The 20,348-nt window shown below is 33.1% G+C and overlaps 1 protein-coding gene across 4 annotated transcripts in view; it reads left to right on the plus strand.

The window, feature by feature from the left end:
• Positions 1-20,112, plus strand: part of alkal1 (ALK and LTK ligand 1) — a 37,841-nt gene extending 17,729 nt beyond the window's left edge. For all 4 annotated transcript variants that reach the window (XM_088642452.1, XM_088642455.1, XM_088642453.1 and 1 more), the window contains 4 exons: positions 10,438-10,491; positions 12,406-12,489; positions 14,323-14,398; positions 19,454-20,112. In XM_088642452.1, the coding sequence (XP_088498578.1) occupies positions 10,438-10,491; positions 12,406-12,489; positions 14,323-14,387 (203 nt within the window). In that variant the 3' untranslated portion in view covers positions 14,388-14,398; positions 19,454-20,112. The remainder of the gene's footprint in view (positions 1-10,437; positions 10,492-12,405; positions 12,490-14,322; positions 14,399-19,453) is intronic.
• The last annotated feature ends 236 nt before the right edge of the window (positions 20,113-20,348 follow it).

A 20,348-nucleotide genomic window follows, 5' to 3' on the forward strand; every position in this document is an offset into this window, starting at 1 on the left:
TTCTTCCAGTTCTCCTGATGTCACCCCTCCTTTGAACTCTGGAACAACTATGGCTGCTTCCTCTCCCATTCCCCCTTTCTCTCTTCCTTCTCTTTCTCAGAATTCTCTTCTGCAGTCCCCACCTGCTCCTCTCTCTCCCCCTTTCTTTCTGTTTCTGGTTGCGTGTCCAAATCATTGCACCCACTGTTCCAGCCTGTTGTCATTGTTTTGTCTCTACCCACTTCCCTAAACCATTGGGGAGGTTGCAAACTTTCTGCAACTATCTGTATTGGGCCAAGGCTCCTTGTTTTCAATATTCATCAGTGCCAGTACCCGTGCCAGATATAGGTCTGGTGGATATAGCTACAGGCTTCAAACCTCTTAACACCCCCACCCAAGTTGCCATCCAATAAGTGCAGAGTTGGCTCTTAACTCTTCACCCATCCAATAAGTTTCCACCCACTGCCTCAAGCGCATCAGTCTCCTCTTTGTTCTGAGGACCATCTCTTTATCTGCTCTTTGATGGCTGTTCTGCCACCTACAGGGCAAATTGTGTTCCAACAACTGTGTCAAACTTAGTTCTTATTCACATCATGCCATGGTGCACATTTTGTGATCGTTATTCCACTGAAACCTTACATATCTGAACTAGTGCATTCAAACTAAACTCACACGTCAATAGTTTCATCACTGAAGAAATCCGCATCGGTGTTTCAAGGTTCCCTTAATCTTTTTGGAGGTTTCGTCAGCCTTGATCTTACAAGCAAGGCTATCATTTCTTCAGCAAGGTGAGTTAATGGTAAACATTAAACAATAAATTACACCATCCCTTTATAATGGTTGTTTCATCATGTTAATTGGGATTTGAACTACTGAATTTTTATTTTCGGCTGTGTTCTCCCATTTGTTCTAAATACGTACTTAAAAAACAATGATCATATTTATTTGAATGAAAAGAAAAAAAGTTTGACACAAGATTTCAAAGTCACTCAGTGCCAAAACTTTCATTGTGTTTACTGGATATTTATGTTTACTCATTCTTTAGTTCTAGGCTCCTGTTCAGCATTTAATTTTTTTGTACAGGAGATATTTATGTGGTGCCATTAAAATCATGGAATAAATAATCAATGTTACATCATTGCTCTTCACAGGCTGCACAACATGTGTTTTTTATTTTTGTCACAAAGACATAGTTTATGGCCATTCACAACATAGTAAGTGAGACACTTGATAATTGTGGTCAATACATTGGAGCTTGTAAGTTTCAAGGGACAGGGGCAGTGTTTCCTAGTTTTTAATTATGGAGCTTTTTTACCAAAAGTAAACTTTAACAGAATATCTTGAGTATTTCTTATATTGGAATCCCGACGACTCATCCACAATTATGTGCACGAATTACTGGAAAAACAATTTTGAAGCTGGAGAGAAGCTCATCTTAGTTCTCACTTTTAAATACCAGAGTAAACATGATGTGTAGTTACAGCTTTAAAATGGGTGCTTAATGTAATTTGTGCTGATCTTAACATAACCGAAGTCATACCTTATTTAGGATTTTTGGTTATGTAAGTGCAGTGTTTTTCTGTTGCTTTGTTTTACTGACGTACTGTAAGACTATGTTTGTTTTCTCAGTGCTTGATTAATTACAACAAATAATTGAAATATCCATACAGATTAGCCCACACCATTTTAGGGTAATGTAAAACACCTGGAAATCCTCATTAATATGTTTTGTCATACTGTTTTGACTTTTTCTGTTGCTAAAAAGTTATAGTTTGCATGTAAAAACCTCATAATAATAATACTGATTACTTAACAAGATTGTTTGATTAAGCTGTGTTGCTACAACTTTTCACATTTTTTTAGACTTGTTTGCTCTTTATATTTTTGCTTTCTACATGCTGGGTATTGAATATTAGTTATTATGTGTGTACATTGCAACACACTAGAGTGCTGAAAACATATTCACACTAAGCCAAAACTTTGTCGGGGGGGGGGGGGGGGACAGAATCGCTTTCCATTTTCACGTCCTTTATCTGGTTCTGTTTTCCTTTCAACAGATTTGTTCCTCAGCCAGTCCTAGTTCAAAACCTTTTCCAGATCTTCTTCCAAAAGGATAGTTTGCCAAAAGCTTATTCTTCTTCAGTCCTTTCTGGACTTCTCTACCCTGAAAATGATTTCCACCAGGTGTGCTTAATTGTTTTACAGTACTGTACTGAAAAATGCACCCTGCACCTCAGAGTGTCACAATATTTTCTAGATTTAGTAGGTCATTAGACCATGATTGAAGACTCACTTAAGCTATCGAAATACAGAGCGGAGTCCCTAGTCAATGTGATTCAACACTGAACTGTATATGAAACGTCATACATTTACTTCAAAATCTGTGAAAACTTCAATATGATCAAAGAGGTGTACAATGCATGGTTTATACAACTGTAAATGCAGTATTTATTGCTGTGCATCTTTTTGGGTGCAATTCCAACAATTAAGTGAATTTACAACTATTTTGCACTTGTTTTGTGATATCCTCAAAGGCCATAGGATTGCTGTATGAAATACCTGCTTTACTGTCTTGCTTCATTAGTCTCAGTGAAACAAAACTGGTCTTATTTATTGTTATTGTCATCCTGTAAAGCGCTTTAAGAAGCCACCTTTAAAGGCGCTATATAAAATAAAGTTTATTATTATTATTTCAAAAGACTATATACAAACTACTGTATATTCAGCTGTAAAGTAACACAGGTCAGCATCACATTTCTAGCATAATATACATCATGTATTTTAAAATGGTTGATGAAGCCATACATCTTTTAAAATGTTTTTTTTTTCTATAAAATGTCCAACTGGTAAATAATTTTACAAGTATTCAATATTAAGAATATGAACACATTTTAATTCTGATCAATCAAATTTTGGGTAGAACAATTTGCTTTTTCTCAGTTCTGTTATAATCAGTAGATTGCCCACCCAGCTCCTGTTAGCTAATATATACAGTAACTTTATGTTGAATATACTTAAAATGTTTTCATTTATCATTCTCCCAAGTAACTCCTGATTAATGCTGCAGATCCCCTTTTGGATTTAAGCAGCAGAGAATACCCATGATCCTTCTGCCTTAAGGCTAAAATTAGCCAGTCTGGGGAATTATGGATCTGACAGTGATAAGCATTATAAGCACAGTCTAAAATAAATCTTCATAATCTATCTGTTACCAGCAGCATGCCTGATGCACCTTGCTTTTGCTTGTGTTACTGTACTGTATGTTGCCTGTATTGTCATCTAAGTTGCATTAGTACAGAATAGTAAGAAAGTCTTTATCCCAAAATAGAAAAAACTAAACATGTTTAACATTTATTAAAGCCAAAAATCTCCTAGAATACATCCCTGTTGATTGTTTGGCTGGATGTATTGGTTAAATCAACCAAGACAAATTGCAAATCCACATGTTGTGCAACGTATGTCTCCTCTATTTGCCTTATAATGAAGCTCGTTTTTTGATTCACTGTTGATCCCATGTACACCCTAAAATCCAACAGGATGACTTTGTGAATTCTCCTGAGTATTTATAACATCTGAATCAAGTCTTCTCTGTTCAAGGTTAAATAGTTTCTGTTCTTTTCTGTTCTGTGTAAAAGTAGGACATTCTTTTCAAGTCCTGGAATGCACCTTGATTCTTTGGACAGATTCATAATAATACATTTTTGAAATATCAGTGATAAAAAAGAAAATGGAGGTAAGAGCAGAAATATTACTAGTAAGACCCAAAATGACAATATATGGTAAGCTGCTTTTCATTTGCCAAATGCAACCTATCTTCAGTTTCAGTTCCAAATTATCAATATTTGTTTTCCTTTGGGTTGTTTCACTGTACATTCAGAATATGTATATTGGTTTGACTTTGCTAAGGCCTTTGAGGATTTTAAATACTTAAATCAAATTCATCACAGTCTTCCCTGTTCTGTTCTTTTAGCCTTTCAGAGTAGGATGTTTCTTCAGGTCCAGGAATGTATCTGTTTGCTCTTGTCTGGATAGAGTCCGGATCAGCAATATCTTTTTGAATAAAATTTCTTTTAACTAAATCATAACATTCTGTTTGCATTTATATTGCATCCCCAAATTGTGTAGATCAGAGGTTCCCAATTCTGGTCCTGGAGGCTTACACATCAGCCAATGTCTCAGTTATACAGTATAACTGAATCTTTAATTAACCTAATGATAGGGTTAATCTGTAATCTTTAATAGGGCCTCATGGTGGTGCAGTAGTTCGCATTTCTGCCTGACAGTGCTGGGACCCATGGTTCAATTCTAGACCTGGGGTGCTGTCCTTGTGGAGTTTGTATGTTCTGTCCTGTGTTTGCGTGGGTTGCATGGTTGCTTCAGTTTCCTCTCCCAGTTCAAAGACATACTGGTAGGTTTATTGGCTTCTGGGAAAACTGGCCCTGACATGAGAATGTGCTTGTCTGTGTTTGTGTCTGTTGATGGACTGGCATCCTCTCTAAGATGTACTGTATCTTGTCTTGTGCCTCCTGCTTGTTGGGATAGGCTCTTGTTCCCTTGGATTAGAAAAAGTGGTTGGAAAATGGATGGATAAATTCTTTAACTGTTTCAGGTCGTCCGCATTATGGAGTTTTCCAATTAAATAGTGTGTTTATTTAGTCATTTTAAAATTTCCACTTCAGTTAAAATATTTTTATTTATTTATACTGGGTGCAACTAAGCAAAGAGATCATGTGGAACGTGTATGAATGTCCAAGACCCAGATTGGCAAACTCTGTTATAGAAAATATAAATGTGTCAACATAAACACTGGTCTTTTTCACAAGTAGCTTCTTCAACCTTCTTCTGTGTTTTTTTTTTCCTACCAGCATATAGTGATCTGCACTTGCCATAAACATCACTTGTCTGGTGTTTGCCCAATCTACATCTTTTTGAATTGCTTTTGCAATTTCTACAGTGTGCCAATCCACCTGTTTTGGTATTCCAACTAAATTTCTTTCATAGCTTTATAACATGCAGTATTTAGATATAATATAGGAAGAGCAATGCAGATCATTGTGGTATTTCAATAATTATGCCATCCCAATTCCAACATTTACCTCTTATCCTATTTTGCAATATTCATCCTTATTAATATAGCTAATATGTGAAACTTTAGTGAGGTTAAATATTTAAAACGGATGCTGATTTTCAAGGCTTTAGCCTACATCATAGTAGGTGATAACCATGGATTTTACCTACAGTAGATATACATCTTGTTCTTATTTTTAAGATACAAAATTACTACATTTTATATAAATAGCAAAAAGGGGCTTGTTTGATAGCACCACTAAAGATGTTTCTGACAAGATCTTCAGGACTTTTTCCTCTGTTATCCACAGGTGATCCACAGGGACAGTGTAATGCAGTGGTCTACTGGTGATCCACAGGGACTATGAAGTGATCTACAGGTGGGCCACAGATCAAATGTTATATAGTGGTCCTTAGGTTATCCATGGGTAAAAAAATGGAAATTTTTGTCCCTAACTAAATACCTAATGTGCATGAAACAATGGAGTTTAATAAATTGTACACTTAACCTGTGGATAACCATCTGTTGATAACTTGGAGTGTACTTTGGATCATTGCTATTAGGGCTAATAAGTATTTCTTTTAGATAGGTAAAACTGTATGTATTGCACATGAAGCACATTTAGAAAAATTAAATAAAGAGCAGGAATATTTTCCTGGTTTTGAATATGTTTGGATCATGTATTGCCACTGAAAACATTTTGATCCCGTTTCGTTAATTTAAGCAGAATTAAGCACTACCTCCAAAACAATTTTGTTTTGTCATTTATTTATTCATCATGTTCAATATATTCAAAAGGAGCTGGTTCTAAAAGGAGCTTGCATTGTAAGTACCAGACTTGGTCTGCATTTGGATTTTTTCTATTTGATTCTACAAGTTTCCAATACTTTTAATACAAATTTTCTGTGAAGCCTTAAAAAGCCAGCTATGGATAGCTAACTAGTCAGATATCAGCAATTACAATTTTTCATTTAATGAAATTTGTTATTTGTGATGTGGATAAAAATGAATAAATATGGGTCAAAGTTTAAGGAAGTTAGGGAAAATAAAACATCCTTATGTTTATTTAAATCCATTTGTGAGTTTAAACTAAGTTGTACACCAAACTAGTTTTGTTGGTAACTAGATAGTCTTTAAAGTCATAATTTTTAGTCCTTCAGTCATTTTGTCTTTATAGTTAGAAGTTGTATTGTCTCTTCCATTGACAGGCCTTTATGTCATCATATTCACCATCTGGATCACAAACATTATGTTTTACTTATGTCTTTGCTGTTGTAGTTCTTTCTGTACATGCATCTATGTGTATGTGCGAGTATGAAAACACTTCCATGTTATGGTGGCAGTTAAGAGCAGCAATAAATCATGTGTATGACTATAGATTATCTCTTTGTCCACTAAATTGGCTCTTTGTTCAAATAGGAGACTGTAGTCTTGAGACTTCTGCTTTGTCTTAAGACTTCTCATTTGTCTATTGCTTCAAGTATGGTAATGTCATAAATATAAATGTTTTTTAGTTTAATTCTCAAGGCCTTCAACCTTTATTTGAAGTACCCTGCAAGTAGTTTAGGTCCTGTGAAGATTTTGTGGAGAGTTACAATTAATTAAGCCAATTTTAAACTATGTTTTTCCCTTCAAACCAAATTTGCCTCACAGAACCTGGTATTAATGGTGTGAAGGTATAGGGTTAATAATCACAACAGTGCTGTAAAAGGTAATTATTTATTATTAAATAACTCAAAAAGGAATGAAAGAATGTATAAAATAACTGATTTTGTTTACTTTCTGACCATCCAAATTACTAACCTTTTTATTCAATACAGGGATGTGGCAGAGCCAGTGCCCATCCCAGCAAACAGGATACACCCTGGAACTGAAGTTAGTTGATCACAGGGGGGACACAGTCTCAAACATGCAGACACACACTCACAGGGGAGCCAGTTTTCCCAAAAACCAATTAACCTGCCAGTATGTCTTCAGACTGTGGGGGGAAACCAGGGCATTCGGAGGAAACCCACATTACAAAGGGAGAACATGCAAACTCCACGCAGATAGCACCCCAGGAATCGAATCCAGGGCCCCAGCACTGCAAGACACCAATGTTAATTTCTCTCTAGTCCTTCCTTTGGTTTCTACAGGGTATTTTGGTTTATGTATTATCACCCTTGACAGCCCCCAAGGATTGGTAACCATTTAATTAATTAGTATATGCATGATTGGTAAGTAAGAGTGAATTAGCATATCTAAAGCTACCTATTTGCACTCATTTTGAGCAGTTTCATTTGTACAGTTTATTCCAGAAGAGGCATAGCTATATTCAAGAAGCCTTATCACATTAATATTTAATCTCTGGAGTTACTGTGTGTTTATGTGTATGTATGTTCCTGCCAAGTTGTATTATTTCAACTTGTGTGCACATAACCATTAAATTTTTTTTATCTGTACCACGCAAAGGGAAATTCCATTTAATCACAGCCTGTGGCATTTGGTTTGTACATTATTGCTTATTGGAATTATCTATTGCTTTCATTTGTGTCTTTTTATTAATAAGAAATAGAATAGAAATAAAAAGACTATGATATAGGAAGTATACAAGTATTCTAGTATAGAAGAATGGGATTCACAATACGTTTATTATTAAAGCCTTCTATAAGAAATTCTAAATTAATTAGAAAAAAAATGAATTTATTGGTGTGTGGCTGTTATGGTAGTTAATAGCATACTTTCACAGTACTTTGTCCATGCAGTATTGGTATTAAAACTTATATCTTTATGCTATTTAACTGTAAAAAATTAAGTAATAACTATACTGCAGGTATGCTCTTGAAATGCTATACTAGATAGATAAGACTTTATTGATCCCAAAGGGAAATTGATGAACTGTACTATGCTCTTGAAGGCCTTTTGAAATGACATTGAATACTATGATGAACATTACAGAAACATAATGTCATTCCATTTAGAATAATATGTTCTCTGCAAATTCTATTTCTATTTATTGAAAATACATTTTTCAGTATTTTTCCAGCTTCATATCAATAACCAAAAACATATTGTATGGAAACAACAGAGATAAACTTGGAGACTATTTGCAAAATAATGTCATTTGTTTTAGAAACAAGTTGACATGGATTTAGAAAGGGAAGGTCTTGTTTAGTCAAACTGTTGACTAGTTAACTAGAATTAGAAACTTGTACTAAATGTACTATAATTCCTTGAACAAATAACAGGAATGTATTTATATTTCTAGCACATTTCTGATCAAGTTTCCCATCAGCTGATACTGAATTGGAAAACCATGGGAATCCAAAATGATGTACATGGATCAAGGACTTAACGAACAGGAAATGGTGCATCATCTTAAAGCAGTGGTTCTCAAACTTCAAAGTTCACTAAATTAATCAGGGACGACAAAACTGTCATTGATTAATTTGTTCAATTAACTGAAATGATTTTAAGTAAAAAATGTAAATAAATTAGTGAGTAATGTTGTGATTATATACAGCAAGAAAATTGTAAAAAATAAATGTTGTCAGTTTATGTTTTGTTTGTTACTTTACATGCAGTTGTCACCGGAAAGATACAGTATGATTTAACCTTGGCTTAGGAGAACAAGACATGGGCCCACATGTAATGCTGTCTGATCCTTTATTATCTTTTCCTTCAAACACAGTGTGAGGGGACATGTGTGAAGATACAGTATTTGGAGATTATTCATACATATGGCAGATACACACACTAAGCAAAAACATATGGAGGAATTGGATCTAAAAAATGGTAAACATTTTATGAGTTTTTCAGTGGGTCATGTGGAATTTGACAAATTATTTCCTGGCAGATTTCTGGTTTGCTTACCTAACACATTGCTGAGTGAAACTGATGTCAGGCTTATGTTGGTTGTGGAAGATTAGGGAATAAATATACTGTATTGATTTACGATTTACAACATATGCAAAGCTGGTTTATAGTGTTCATCCAAGTCAAATCCCTGAGCCCTAATATTAGTTCTGTCTTATTGTATTACAATACTGTTAACTGTATAACATTTCTTAAACAATTAATGTAGTGTATTATCACAATAACCACTCCCAGCTACCACCCCCACCAAAACTCCTGTATACAGTGTTGCTCTTAACTCGGTTTTCAAAATTGAATTTTCTCCTCCTTTGAGCCATATCTTATATAGAAATTTGGAAAGTTTGTTGGAGGTTGTATGAATATATACAGTATATAGAAGGATGTTTATAAGGAATAGAATATGTGTATAGCTTCTTATCACCACAGTTCCAGTCAGTGTGAAGCCTGTGGGATTATACCATACCTAGCTTAGCTGTCTCATTGTGAAGGGGATAGATCTGTGAATAATGCCAAGTACTGGACTAGAGAAGGAGTTTGAATTATGTACTAAGTACTATGAATGTTCCTTAGATCCTTAGAAATTATTATTTTATTGGTTATGGCATATCTTCAAAGGGGTCACACTGGCTATATTTAATTTCAATTTGCTGTAGTACTTCCATTATAGAAATTTAAAATACATTTTATAATGGAATACTCCTAGAATATTTTAAGTGCAACCAACTAAAATATTCTAATGGTTTTATGTGATGGGGATAAATAATCAAATCCTTTTTGCAGTGTACAGTGATGGAAAACTTTGTGTGACCTATTTTGGATCAGTTCTTAAATATTGCTAGCAAATCTAAAACATAAAGCGACAGTAGTCTTTAAATTGTAAATAAAAAGCCATTTTGCTTTGACATTCCTTTGGCATTTTCTACAAACCTTATAAGCTTTGTAACATATTTAGACATTTAAACTGTTGTTTAAGTCTGCAGGTACAACAATAAATTATTATTGTTACTGTATTATTATTATTATTATTATTATTATTAATTTTTTTTTCTGGATAATTATTACTATTATTATTTTCCTGTATTTATTTACCAAGTGAGAGATCAACCCAATAATTTATCTCTGCTACACTCTAATACCTTGTCAAGGTGATCTGCAAGGTCCACATCAAATTTTGAATTAATAAGAAAGGGTCATTTGCTTACATTATTTTTCCCTGACTAAAGTAAGTTAAGTCCCCTTATTCTAAAGTTCAGTAATTTAATGGAGTGGTTGTGACATCAAATGTACTACTGTTTTATTTTGTTCGCAATATGTTTGGGAGTGGGAGAAATTTGTGAAGAAATCAAGAAAGACTGACATTTTTCTGTTGTTGAAAAAAAATATTTTCGAACAAAATTAAACTAAGTAATATTGGTTTCAGCTATATCTCAGTAGTTTTTGTTTATGTATCCTCTGCTGACCTAATAGTTTGACCATAATAATATATTATATTGTCTTTTGTAAAGCTTATCTGATCTTGTTTTTGGTTTTCACAGAAATTGTCCCAAGAGATGTTAACCTGAAAGACAAGTTTATAAAACATTTCACAGGTAAGATACAAAGTCACCCTGTATTTGTATTTGTGCTTTTTCCAGATGTCATTTTAATATACATATTAATATTCTAGTAATCTAACAATTATTATTCTATTTTATGCCTGGAGTACATATAGTGGTACATTCAACTTCTTTTCTATTTCAAAAAAAAAAAATGCCTCATTATAGAGACCAAAGGAAACACATTATTAAATGGCTACTTTCTTTTGATGACAAATTATTATTTTAAAAATGCCACAGATGTGATTCACTGCATTGTTATTAAATATAACATTCATAACATAGCCAATGGGTATGTCAGGTACTCCATATTTCAGTATTTTGCAAGTGGTACTGATGTAATATACCATAAATAGATAGTAGTTAAAATATAATTTTTAGAATTCTCTCTAGCATGTTCTTTTTTTTACTCAATGGTATGTTAAATAATGTTATACTGTAACTCGGAAGACAAATACAGAATTTGGATGAAAACATTTGTACACTTTATTTCATCAATTTAAAATAATTCCTGAAAGGTTTATATAAAGGTATAGGATTATTTGAAGTAATTTACTGTTTGGAACAACTGTAATGTGCACTGCTTTAATAGAATAAGATTTTATCTTTGTGATGAGGTGCAATAATTCCATGCTTTGCTCCTAATAAATACGTTACACTGAAGAGAAAGGCTCACTACGTGTGGAATAGCAAGTCCAAGTCCTTATTAGACAGTTTCATGTTTTCATTTGTCTACCGTGATTAATTCACCAATATGTTACACCTAGATAATAACACTGGAACATTCGTTTCTAATCTCTCTTCTTAAAAATAAAAGTGTTTACCACAAATATATGGTTATAATGAAACGGAATGAATCACATTTTACTTTGGAACATTACCCTGCTCAAAGGTGAATCTTTGTCCCAGTTCTAGATCTGAAGCAGGTTTTCCTCTAAGACTTGCCAGTAGATTTCTCCATCTATGCCATTTACAGTATGTTCTCATCAGTCTTGACAAGCTTTCCACTCCCTGCTGATGAGAAACAGGACTAAAACCAAGGGTTGCCAGCACTATGCTTGACAGAAGTAATGGTGATAAATGAGTGAGGCAACTTTGCTGGGTTTGCATCAAATGTAACACTTCATATTTATACCAAAAGTTATGATTTTACCTTGGGGTTTAAGACCTTTTCTTTTCCATACAAGCCTCCTTTGTTAGGTGACAAGGATGTTGTTTATCCATACACATTTTCTCCCAGCTCAGCCACTGATTTATGTAACTCTTTTAAAGTTGCTGTTAGCTTCACATTGACATTCCTAACCAGTTTCCATCTTGCCTGCCTACTCAGTTTGGAAAAGCAGCCTGATCTATGCTGCGTATGGATGCCTTCCACTCCTTAGTGATCCACTCGCTTGAAGACATATCATGGGTCTTTGAAATATTTGTTTACCCTTCTCCAAATCTGTGAACTTAATCCATGAGCTATGTTGAAGGCTGATTGATCTTCTTGGTTGACTCATTGCTGGAAATTTACTGTCTGACTGAGAGACCTTACAGAGACAGGTGTATTTATCCTGAAATAATGGGAAAAACTCTTACTGTACACAGGCAAACACTTTTCAATGAACAGTGTGGCTCATTAATATAATGTTGTACACCTAAATTATTTTTTGTTGCAGCAGTTTATGACCTTTCCATAACTTTTCCTTTCATATTTATTATTTGTTTACTTCATTATTTTTGTTTTTGCTTTAAATGTGTGGGGAAGGTTGCAGCTTTAAAGTAACATAGTTTGAAAACTGTGCAGTTGTATGAATAGTTGTGCAAGGTATTGCAGCTACAGTTAAAAAATAATGCATGTTGAAATTAAATATTGTTTTTATAATGAGTACATAATGAGTGCTTTTACTTTGCTTTGTTTTCAAGCAGGACCAGTCAAGTTTTCATCTGAATGCAGGACACATTTTCATAGACTTTACCACAACACAAGGGACTGTTCCACACCAGCATGTATGTATACAGTTTACTGTGATACAACAGCTTTCTAGCAATCCAGTATGAACATAAATTCATTTAATAGTTTTGTGGCTGTCTTGTTTATATGTTTACATTAAGGTCATGCTCATTTTGAATAAAAATCAATAAGGATAGTATTTGGATACAGTATATCTTTTTTAATAAGTGTGCAATGTTTATGTATACAAGTATCTCTGACTTGAAAGTAGATAATATGAATTATGCCCTGCTGAAAGGAGAAGAAAGAAAACACAACATTTCGGCCGTGGAGCATTCTTTAGGTGTGACACCTGGAGAAGGCTCCATGGCCGAAACGTTGTGTTTTCTTTCTTCTATTTTCAGTGTGGAATAAACCTATTACTTGTTCCTTTGCTGCCTAAGCATGCCGACGTAGCTACCCACCTGAAATAATATGAATTATTTCATACATTTTACATGTTGCAGCTAATTCTCAAGCTTGTGTTCTTTAGATTTTTATTTCAATCTGTTATGCTATTTGAATATACTGTACATCAGTGAGGAATTCTATCCACTTATTTGAACTATTGTAGAAATATGTGTGTCCTGATGGATTGTCTTTCCATTTTTGCTTAGATACTGTATATACATTCTGATGGTTTTCACAGCTCATTAAATACTTTTTTTAATAAACTGTATAGTTAATTAGTAACGTATAGAGTATCTCTTTTGATTTTAGATTAGTATTCTTGAGTATTGTTGCACATAATTAAAACAAAATACAAAGGTTTTGCATGTTTTACATTTGTAAACCAATACACTTCAGCACAGCATATTACTACTCACTACACATTAGTTGGTAGTTGACTGTCATTGTGTAACTCCATTCTTCTGCAATAATAATACTATAATAACACTGTGAATATTTAGTACTTTGGATGAGATATCCACCATCATAATCATAAGAGTTCCATATGATTCTAAGAAGCAGTAGATTGAAACAAAAAAAAACATTTTCTTGCATATTAATTTTAACATTCATGACTTCATTCTTCATTCCTATAACAAGGTGCTTTTGTTTTGCAATTAATGGCTATATACAAATTGAATAAAAAACCTAAACTGTTTCCCCAAGACTAAGTCTTATAAATACTGGGATAAGTGAGTCGATGATACTGATACTACAGTTATCCTTTCAAGGAAATATAATATATGGTTTTGTCAGAGGATCTTATTCTTAGTCATGTTTTGTCTCTGGGGATTCAATTAATTATTTATTTTCTCCTAAAAAAATGATCCATTTCTTCTTACTATGTGTGCAGTCTGTTACTGTTTTTTTACTAAACTCTCAAGAACAATTGTTTATATTTTATGCATTTGCAATACTAATAAGCAAAAATAGCCAAATGAAATTGCTGTGCATTATGCATACTCATACTCATTGAAAGGTTGAAAGCTTCTGTCTCTATCAAAGCTATACCTTGTCTTTACACTATACAAAGCAATTGTAATTAAATAAAATATAAATTAGTAATTAAAATAGTAATTAGCAAATAAAAAAGTTACATATCAGCCAAGCTTTAACACATGATAAGTAAAATCAGATGAGTTAGTTATATTTAAGGGGTCCTGGAAAAGTGAATGGTAAGACTTGTAAGTTTGTATCAGGACAGCAGATATGATCTTTGACTAGTAAAATATATTTTTGTGCTACATAGACTAATGGGATGATAGTATTACAGGAACTATAATCCCCCTTTCTGTGATAGGGTATAAGGTATTTTGTCTTTAAGCTTTAAAACACAAATATTTTTTCTGTATTGCAGCCTGAAAACTGAAGCCGCTGTGTCATATTTTTGTTTTTAACAGATTACAAAAGATGTGCAAGATTACTAACAAGGCTAGCAATGAGTCCACTCTGCACACAGTCTTAGAAGCCTGCCCTGTAAGTATTTATAATTACTAGGATGTGATTGAATCCTAGGATAGGGGTTAATAAGAAAATAAAAAGTTATCAGAAATCCTTGCTGTGTGAAAGCAACTTTGCTTTCTTTGCATAATTTTGTTCATAGTAAAATCTGATGTTGTGTCATTCACCTTTGTAACCCTAGAGAGACTCAGATTATTATTATTATTATTATTATTATTATTATTATTAGTAGTAGTAGTAGTAGTAGTACAGTAGTAGTAGTAGTAGTAGTAGTAGTAGTAGTAGTAGTAGTAGTGGTACTAGTACTAGTATTAATATTAATATTAATAATGTAGAGATTTCAGGAACTTTTGCAGGTAACTCGTCTGGCTCTAGGCATGGTGGAATGTGTTCACACTGAAATGATCAGTGATGAAAGTCTGTAACCCTAGCAATAGTCTTACCCCGATCAACAGGTTTTGATTCTTTTCTGCTGTTGATCATTAGTTTGGTAAGACTGAAAGAGTTAAAAAAATATTAAGGGAATGAACTGAAAGAGTCTGGGGAGTAGGCGTTTGGATCAAGACTTGCACATTACGCATGAAAACATATTGATCACATAAGAAAGATCTGGTTGTGGACTTTTGAATCTGTCGTATGTTGACGATTCTGTTAAATTCCTTTTAATAAATGCTAAAGTGCTTCAAAGAATGACCATATGGTTAGTTTTTCCCATACTCTGGAAAATAAGAACTATTTAATTCATAGTTCCCAAATATACAGATAGTGCATTTTTATTAATCATAGTTTATCATTAAATTGGGTTTCAGAGATGTGCATTATTGGTAAATTAATGTATTCATATTTCAGGGGAAACGTAAGAAATACAGTACAGTATTTTATTTTCTGCTACTTTTTTCAATCAAGTGCTATTTTTATGTTAGAAAAATATACAATCAAAATTTCTAATCAAGGTCGGTACCATTTCTTTGATTTTATACTAAATACCCTGATGAAATTAAACTATTTTGTTTTTCAGAAAAAAAAGAAAAACTGTTAAAATCCCCATTGAGACTATTGGTATACTGTACTATGCAGTTTGACAAATGCCCATAATTAGGCAAAAATATATTTTCTAGCGCCCAGTGCCAAGCAGGCAAATTTCCAAAAGTTGCTTTTTTATCTTAATGTTGTAAAGTATTTTCAAGGATATATTACATTTATCTGGTATGAATTAAAATAACTTGATAATTCATTTTTTTAACCTCCAATTACAGATTAATTTTAAATCTATTAAAATTATTGCATAAAGTCATACTAAGAATGTGTTACTGCACTTACCTTCTAAATCTGCCAGTGATTAACTCATATGCTCATATAACGTAAGGGAGTGCCAGGGATGTGTGTGTGTGGGGTCACAACTGACATCAACATGTTTTTGAGTAGCTTTATTTCCAACTTTGTCATGTTGTGCAACTATTTTCTTGTCATTTGAGAGCACTGAAGACAAGCAGATGTGTGCAATGCTAGGACATTTGTCAGATTTTTCTGACCAACTGGGGTGTAAAAGCATTCACAAGACAGAAGTTAAGACTAAGGAGACTTAAACCCATTGTATTTTAAATAATTTACATCAGTTTTTTTTTAAACTAGAATACTTGGACTGTATAGATTTATGTATGATGTGTTTAATTCTGTCATCTCAGAATATCCAATGAGATGGCTATTCAAAAGGAAATAGGGGTTCTGGAACATCAAGGATCTTAAAAATCTTTTAAAAGATTTGGATAATGAAAAATATAGGGTTTCATAACAATAAGTATTATGAAATAAGTAAAAGTATTAAGTATTATATTATTAAAATAAACAGTTTATTTGAAATGTATAAATCTTCCGAATTCAGGTATTACTGGCCTTCAACAATGGTGCATACATCTTAATTAATGGCTAGTGTGTTTAAACAAGAAAGGTTACAAATGAGAGGAGACCAGTCAGCCCTTTGGTTCATAGTTAATTAACCAAGGATCTCATCTAGAGAAGACGCTAGGGTACTGGCTTCTACAACATAGCATTGTAATGTTGCTTGTTCCATACTCCCAGAGCACTTTGGTAAAGAAGTTGCCTTCTGTTCATGATTTTACAAGCACTTACACATGCAGTATTTTGATTCTGATTCGTGTTTCGCTGCATCAAACATTCAACCTGCCAATAACAGTTTTAATTAATTCCCTACAAACTACATTTTAAGTCATTACAGATAGCCCTTTCTGTTACATTTTAATATCCAAAATAAGATTATACTTATTATATATATGAAATCTTATTTATGCATTTGGAATGTTCTTTGGAAGGTCCAATTTCTTTGACACTGAGAAATGCATTTGAATGCTAGATGCAGGATGTAGTTATTACCCCTGTGTACTATTACATTTCATTGCTATTGTTCAGGACCTACAATATATTAAATCTAGTTGGAAGACCATTAATTGATTCTAAAAAATAATGAGAAAGTTTAAATAAGTTTTTTTGTTTTCTGAAACAATCAATCATTACAAGATGTAATATCTGAAGTTGACAAATGGCTCACTTCAAATAGGAGTAATATGAACAATATGAGTAATATGTCAGCAAACTTTTTTTCGCAACATATTTCTTGGTCCGAAACTACATCAGGAATTAATGCAGTACATGCTTGGCTTATCCCTATATCTATCTTAATAATGAGAGTGGTAGGAACTCAAATAAAAGGATATTGTAAGAGACACAAATGCATAATCTACTGTATACTACATTACCAGGCAAATATGATGTAATTGGAATCACAGAAACTTGGCAACAAATAAGTAAAACAACAATATTGGATGCACTGTATTCCAGAGAGAAATGAAAGATGGATGAGGGTAGGTTACGAACTACCATCAAAAGGAGCATTCAGACACAGGAACATGACCCAGATGAATCTAAGTTCTCTCTGATCTATGTAGGTCAGACTTATAATAACATTTAAAAGTCGACTGTCAGGAGAATGCTACAGGCCACCGTTTTCTTATATTAATTATAATTTAGCATTGTATAATGAAATGTACATAGGAAGGAAGGAATTTTACAGTAAGTAATGGCTAAATTAGATCCCTGGATTTATAAAATACTTGTAACTAAAGAAGCAAATTGCCAATTTGCATTTCTAACCTTTATCTATTTACCTTTATTACATAGCCTTTTCACACACCTGAGGACAACATGAGAAATGTGTGACCTTTTGTATATGGTACAAAATGAGTACTTAGGAGATTTCTTGGGCAATTGTGATGTGTGCCCACATTAAAAACACACATGTACACCAGTTTTATTCATACTGAAGCAATTCCATGGCTCAGTAAAAGAGAGCACAAAAACTAAAACATGATGTGGGAATCTTGCTGACAGAGATGACTAAACTTGAAGTCACTATCCAGACTGTTCAGAGTCCATTCATCCACCTACTACAAACCTTCAGGAAACATTTGTTATCAACTCAGATCCAGTCAACTAAGTGTAATGACTCAATAACAGGACTGGGAGTTGAAGGGATCAACTTAAATATAGCAACAGCTACGTCTTCTAACACATTTTGGTGTTAAGGAAGGCTTATAAACCAGATTACAATGATCACGCCTCTCTTATGACCTCTTAATGATATAATCATTCAGTGTTACCTGGCTGCACAACTGCATTGTGCACAACAATATTGTTAACTGATCTATGGATACTGGCCAAGACAGTGTTTTGTAATGATATCTAATGTATAATGAATCATAATTCCATAATTCTCATTGGAGGATGATGAGTGTACTGTATATCAGAGTATGATGTCTTACTCCAAAGTGAGATGTTCTTTCATTTTGCCTAAGTGACGGGAATGGATGTCTCCAAATAACTGAGAGATGTAGTTTTATTCTCAGAATCAATATTGATAAATGATTTAAGAGCCTGAATTGTTAAATTGCTTGAAGTGTACGAATCCAGCATCTAGGATTCATTTGGGTTAATCCAGCACATGAGTTAACTAAGTGATACCTCAGACTGCAAGCTGATTTACGTAATGGTAATATCTATGATAATGGAATTCTTTTTACTGGTAAAATTTTCAGATTAAGCATTTCGGTGCATTTTATTGCTCTCTGATTTTCTATTATCTTATTTCATGTATGATGACTGATGCATTAATATTAAGACACATTAAGTCTCTAAGAGATACATGAAGGCTTAATGTCATTAAAATAAACTTTCTTCAAAATAAAGAAGTAAATATTTGAAATAATGAGTAAGAAGTAACATTAGAACACCATTGTGTGGTGCTTGTAATATACAGTATAACGCAACTAAAGTACAAATTAAAGTTGCAAGGAAGGCAAGTGTTTGTTACTGATAAGTGAACAGGAGAATATTTTGACATTTTTAAAGCAATTCTTAATTGTTCTCTGTGGATTTCTGAAACAAATCTGAAACAAGTCTCTAAGGATTTGTGTTGTTAATAAATTAAATTATTATTCTACTATGAAATGTCCTGTGTAGATAATAGGGGAAAATGTAAATAAAGGATCTAAAGTTCGTAGGTTTTTTTTTATTTTGTCTATTTTAAATACATTAAAATAGACATATATTAATTTGGGACAGGTGAGTAAACAGGCATAGTGCGAGTTTGTCTAGAATATTAACTCAGAGAAAAGGCAACAAAAGAGCATAAAATGTTACAAGAACATAAAAGACTACAAGCGATAAAGACTGAATGACTGGTAACAGTCATCTGGTAACAGAACCAAATCTTAAGTGCCATTTCCTACTGTCCCTTTTCTCCAAGACTTCTCATGTGATCTTGGGCCATTTAATATTGGAGTACACATAAAGAAACTTGTCCCCCCCTGCATAACCATATCTACAGTAACATAAACATTTGTTTTTCAAGAGACAGATAATGGAAATGTCTTTTTCTTTCCAACTTGGCTTTCTATCTATTGTTGAAAACAGCTAGAAGAAATGTTCACAAGCACTTCTACAAGTCTTGGAATTTTTCAATTGAATGTGCAGTGTTTCTGTTTTGTGTGTTTTCAGGCACAAATGAACTGAAGATGGAATTCTTATTTGCCTAGAAAGTGCCTTGGAATCTTCCCCAAGATGGTTTTACTCTCATCTTGATTGCATTTTTGTTTTGTTTTGTTTACAATACTGTTTTACTAATGAATGCTTTTTATTTTCATATATTGAAACATTCATTGTGTTAATAAAGAAGATATATTTTGATTTATAAAATTACATCCTAGTGCTGAAGTAAGCCAATTATTTATTAAATACTATGTATATAATGATCTGCGTGATAAAAAATATATATTTAAATCATAAGCAGATATACTATTTAGATATTTCATTTCATCATACTCATGCCATTTTTGCTCAGGCTGATGCTCACGTATTGCACTGACCTTAATGCAAACTAACAGGTAACTGTCATGTTCTGAGAAAGCTGTAAACTTTTTTCCCATTGTTTCATCCCTAAACTTCTCTTACTGGTTATTATGACCTTTGTGAATAAAAAAGTTGCACACTGATAAATATTACTCAAATATCTACCAAGCTCTTATTATTTGTTTAGCTGTTATGATTATCATCATTTACATTTGTATTGGTACAAAGTTCACAAATAATGTAAATATATGACAAGGACTGGAAGACCGCACTGCAGCTTAGATGGAATAAAGATTATTGATCAAGCACTTTTTTCTCTATCCGGTTATTGAATTTAAGTGTATCAAGACATTGTTTAAGAAAAAAAAGATTATAAACTTAAGATGAATGTTGAAAATTGAAAATGCTTTCTCTTTGTCCATATGCTAAAAATTAGCAAGGCAGGAGTCCTAGAAAAATACTTTCATTCAGTGTCATTAAAATGCCCTGATAAATGTACATTTTGTGTTTCTGATAATTGGTTTCAAGTACTATTTTAAATATC

The sequence above is a fragment of the Lepisosteus platostomus genome, chromosome 8, assembly GCF_059453375.1.
Source record: "Lepisosteus platostomus isolate fLepPlt1 chromosome 8, fLepPlt1.hap1, whole genome shotgun sequence".
Lineage (NCBI taxonomy): Eukaryota > Metazoa > Chordata > Actinopteri > Semionotiformes > Lepisosteidae > Lepisosteus > Lepisosteus platostomus.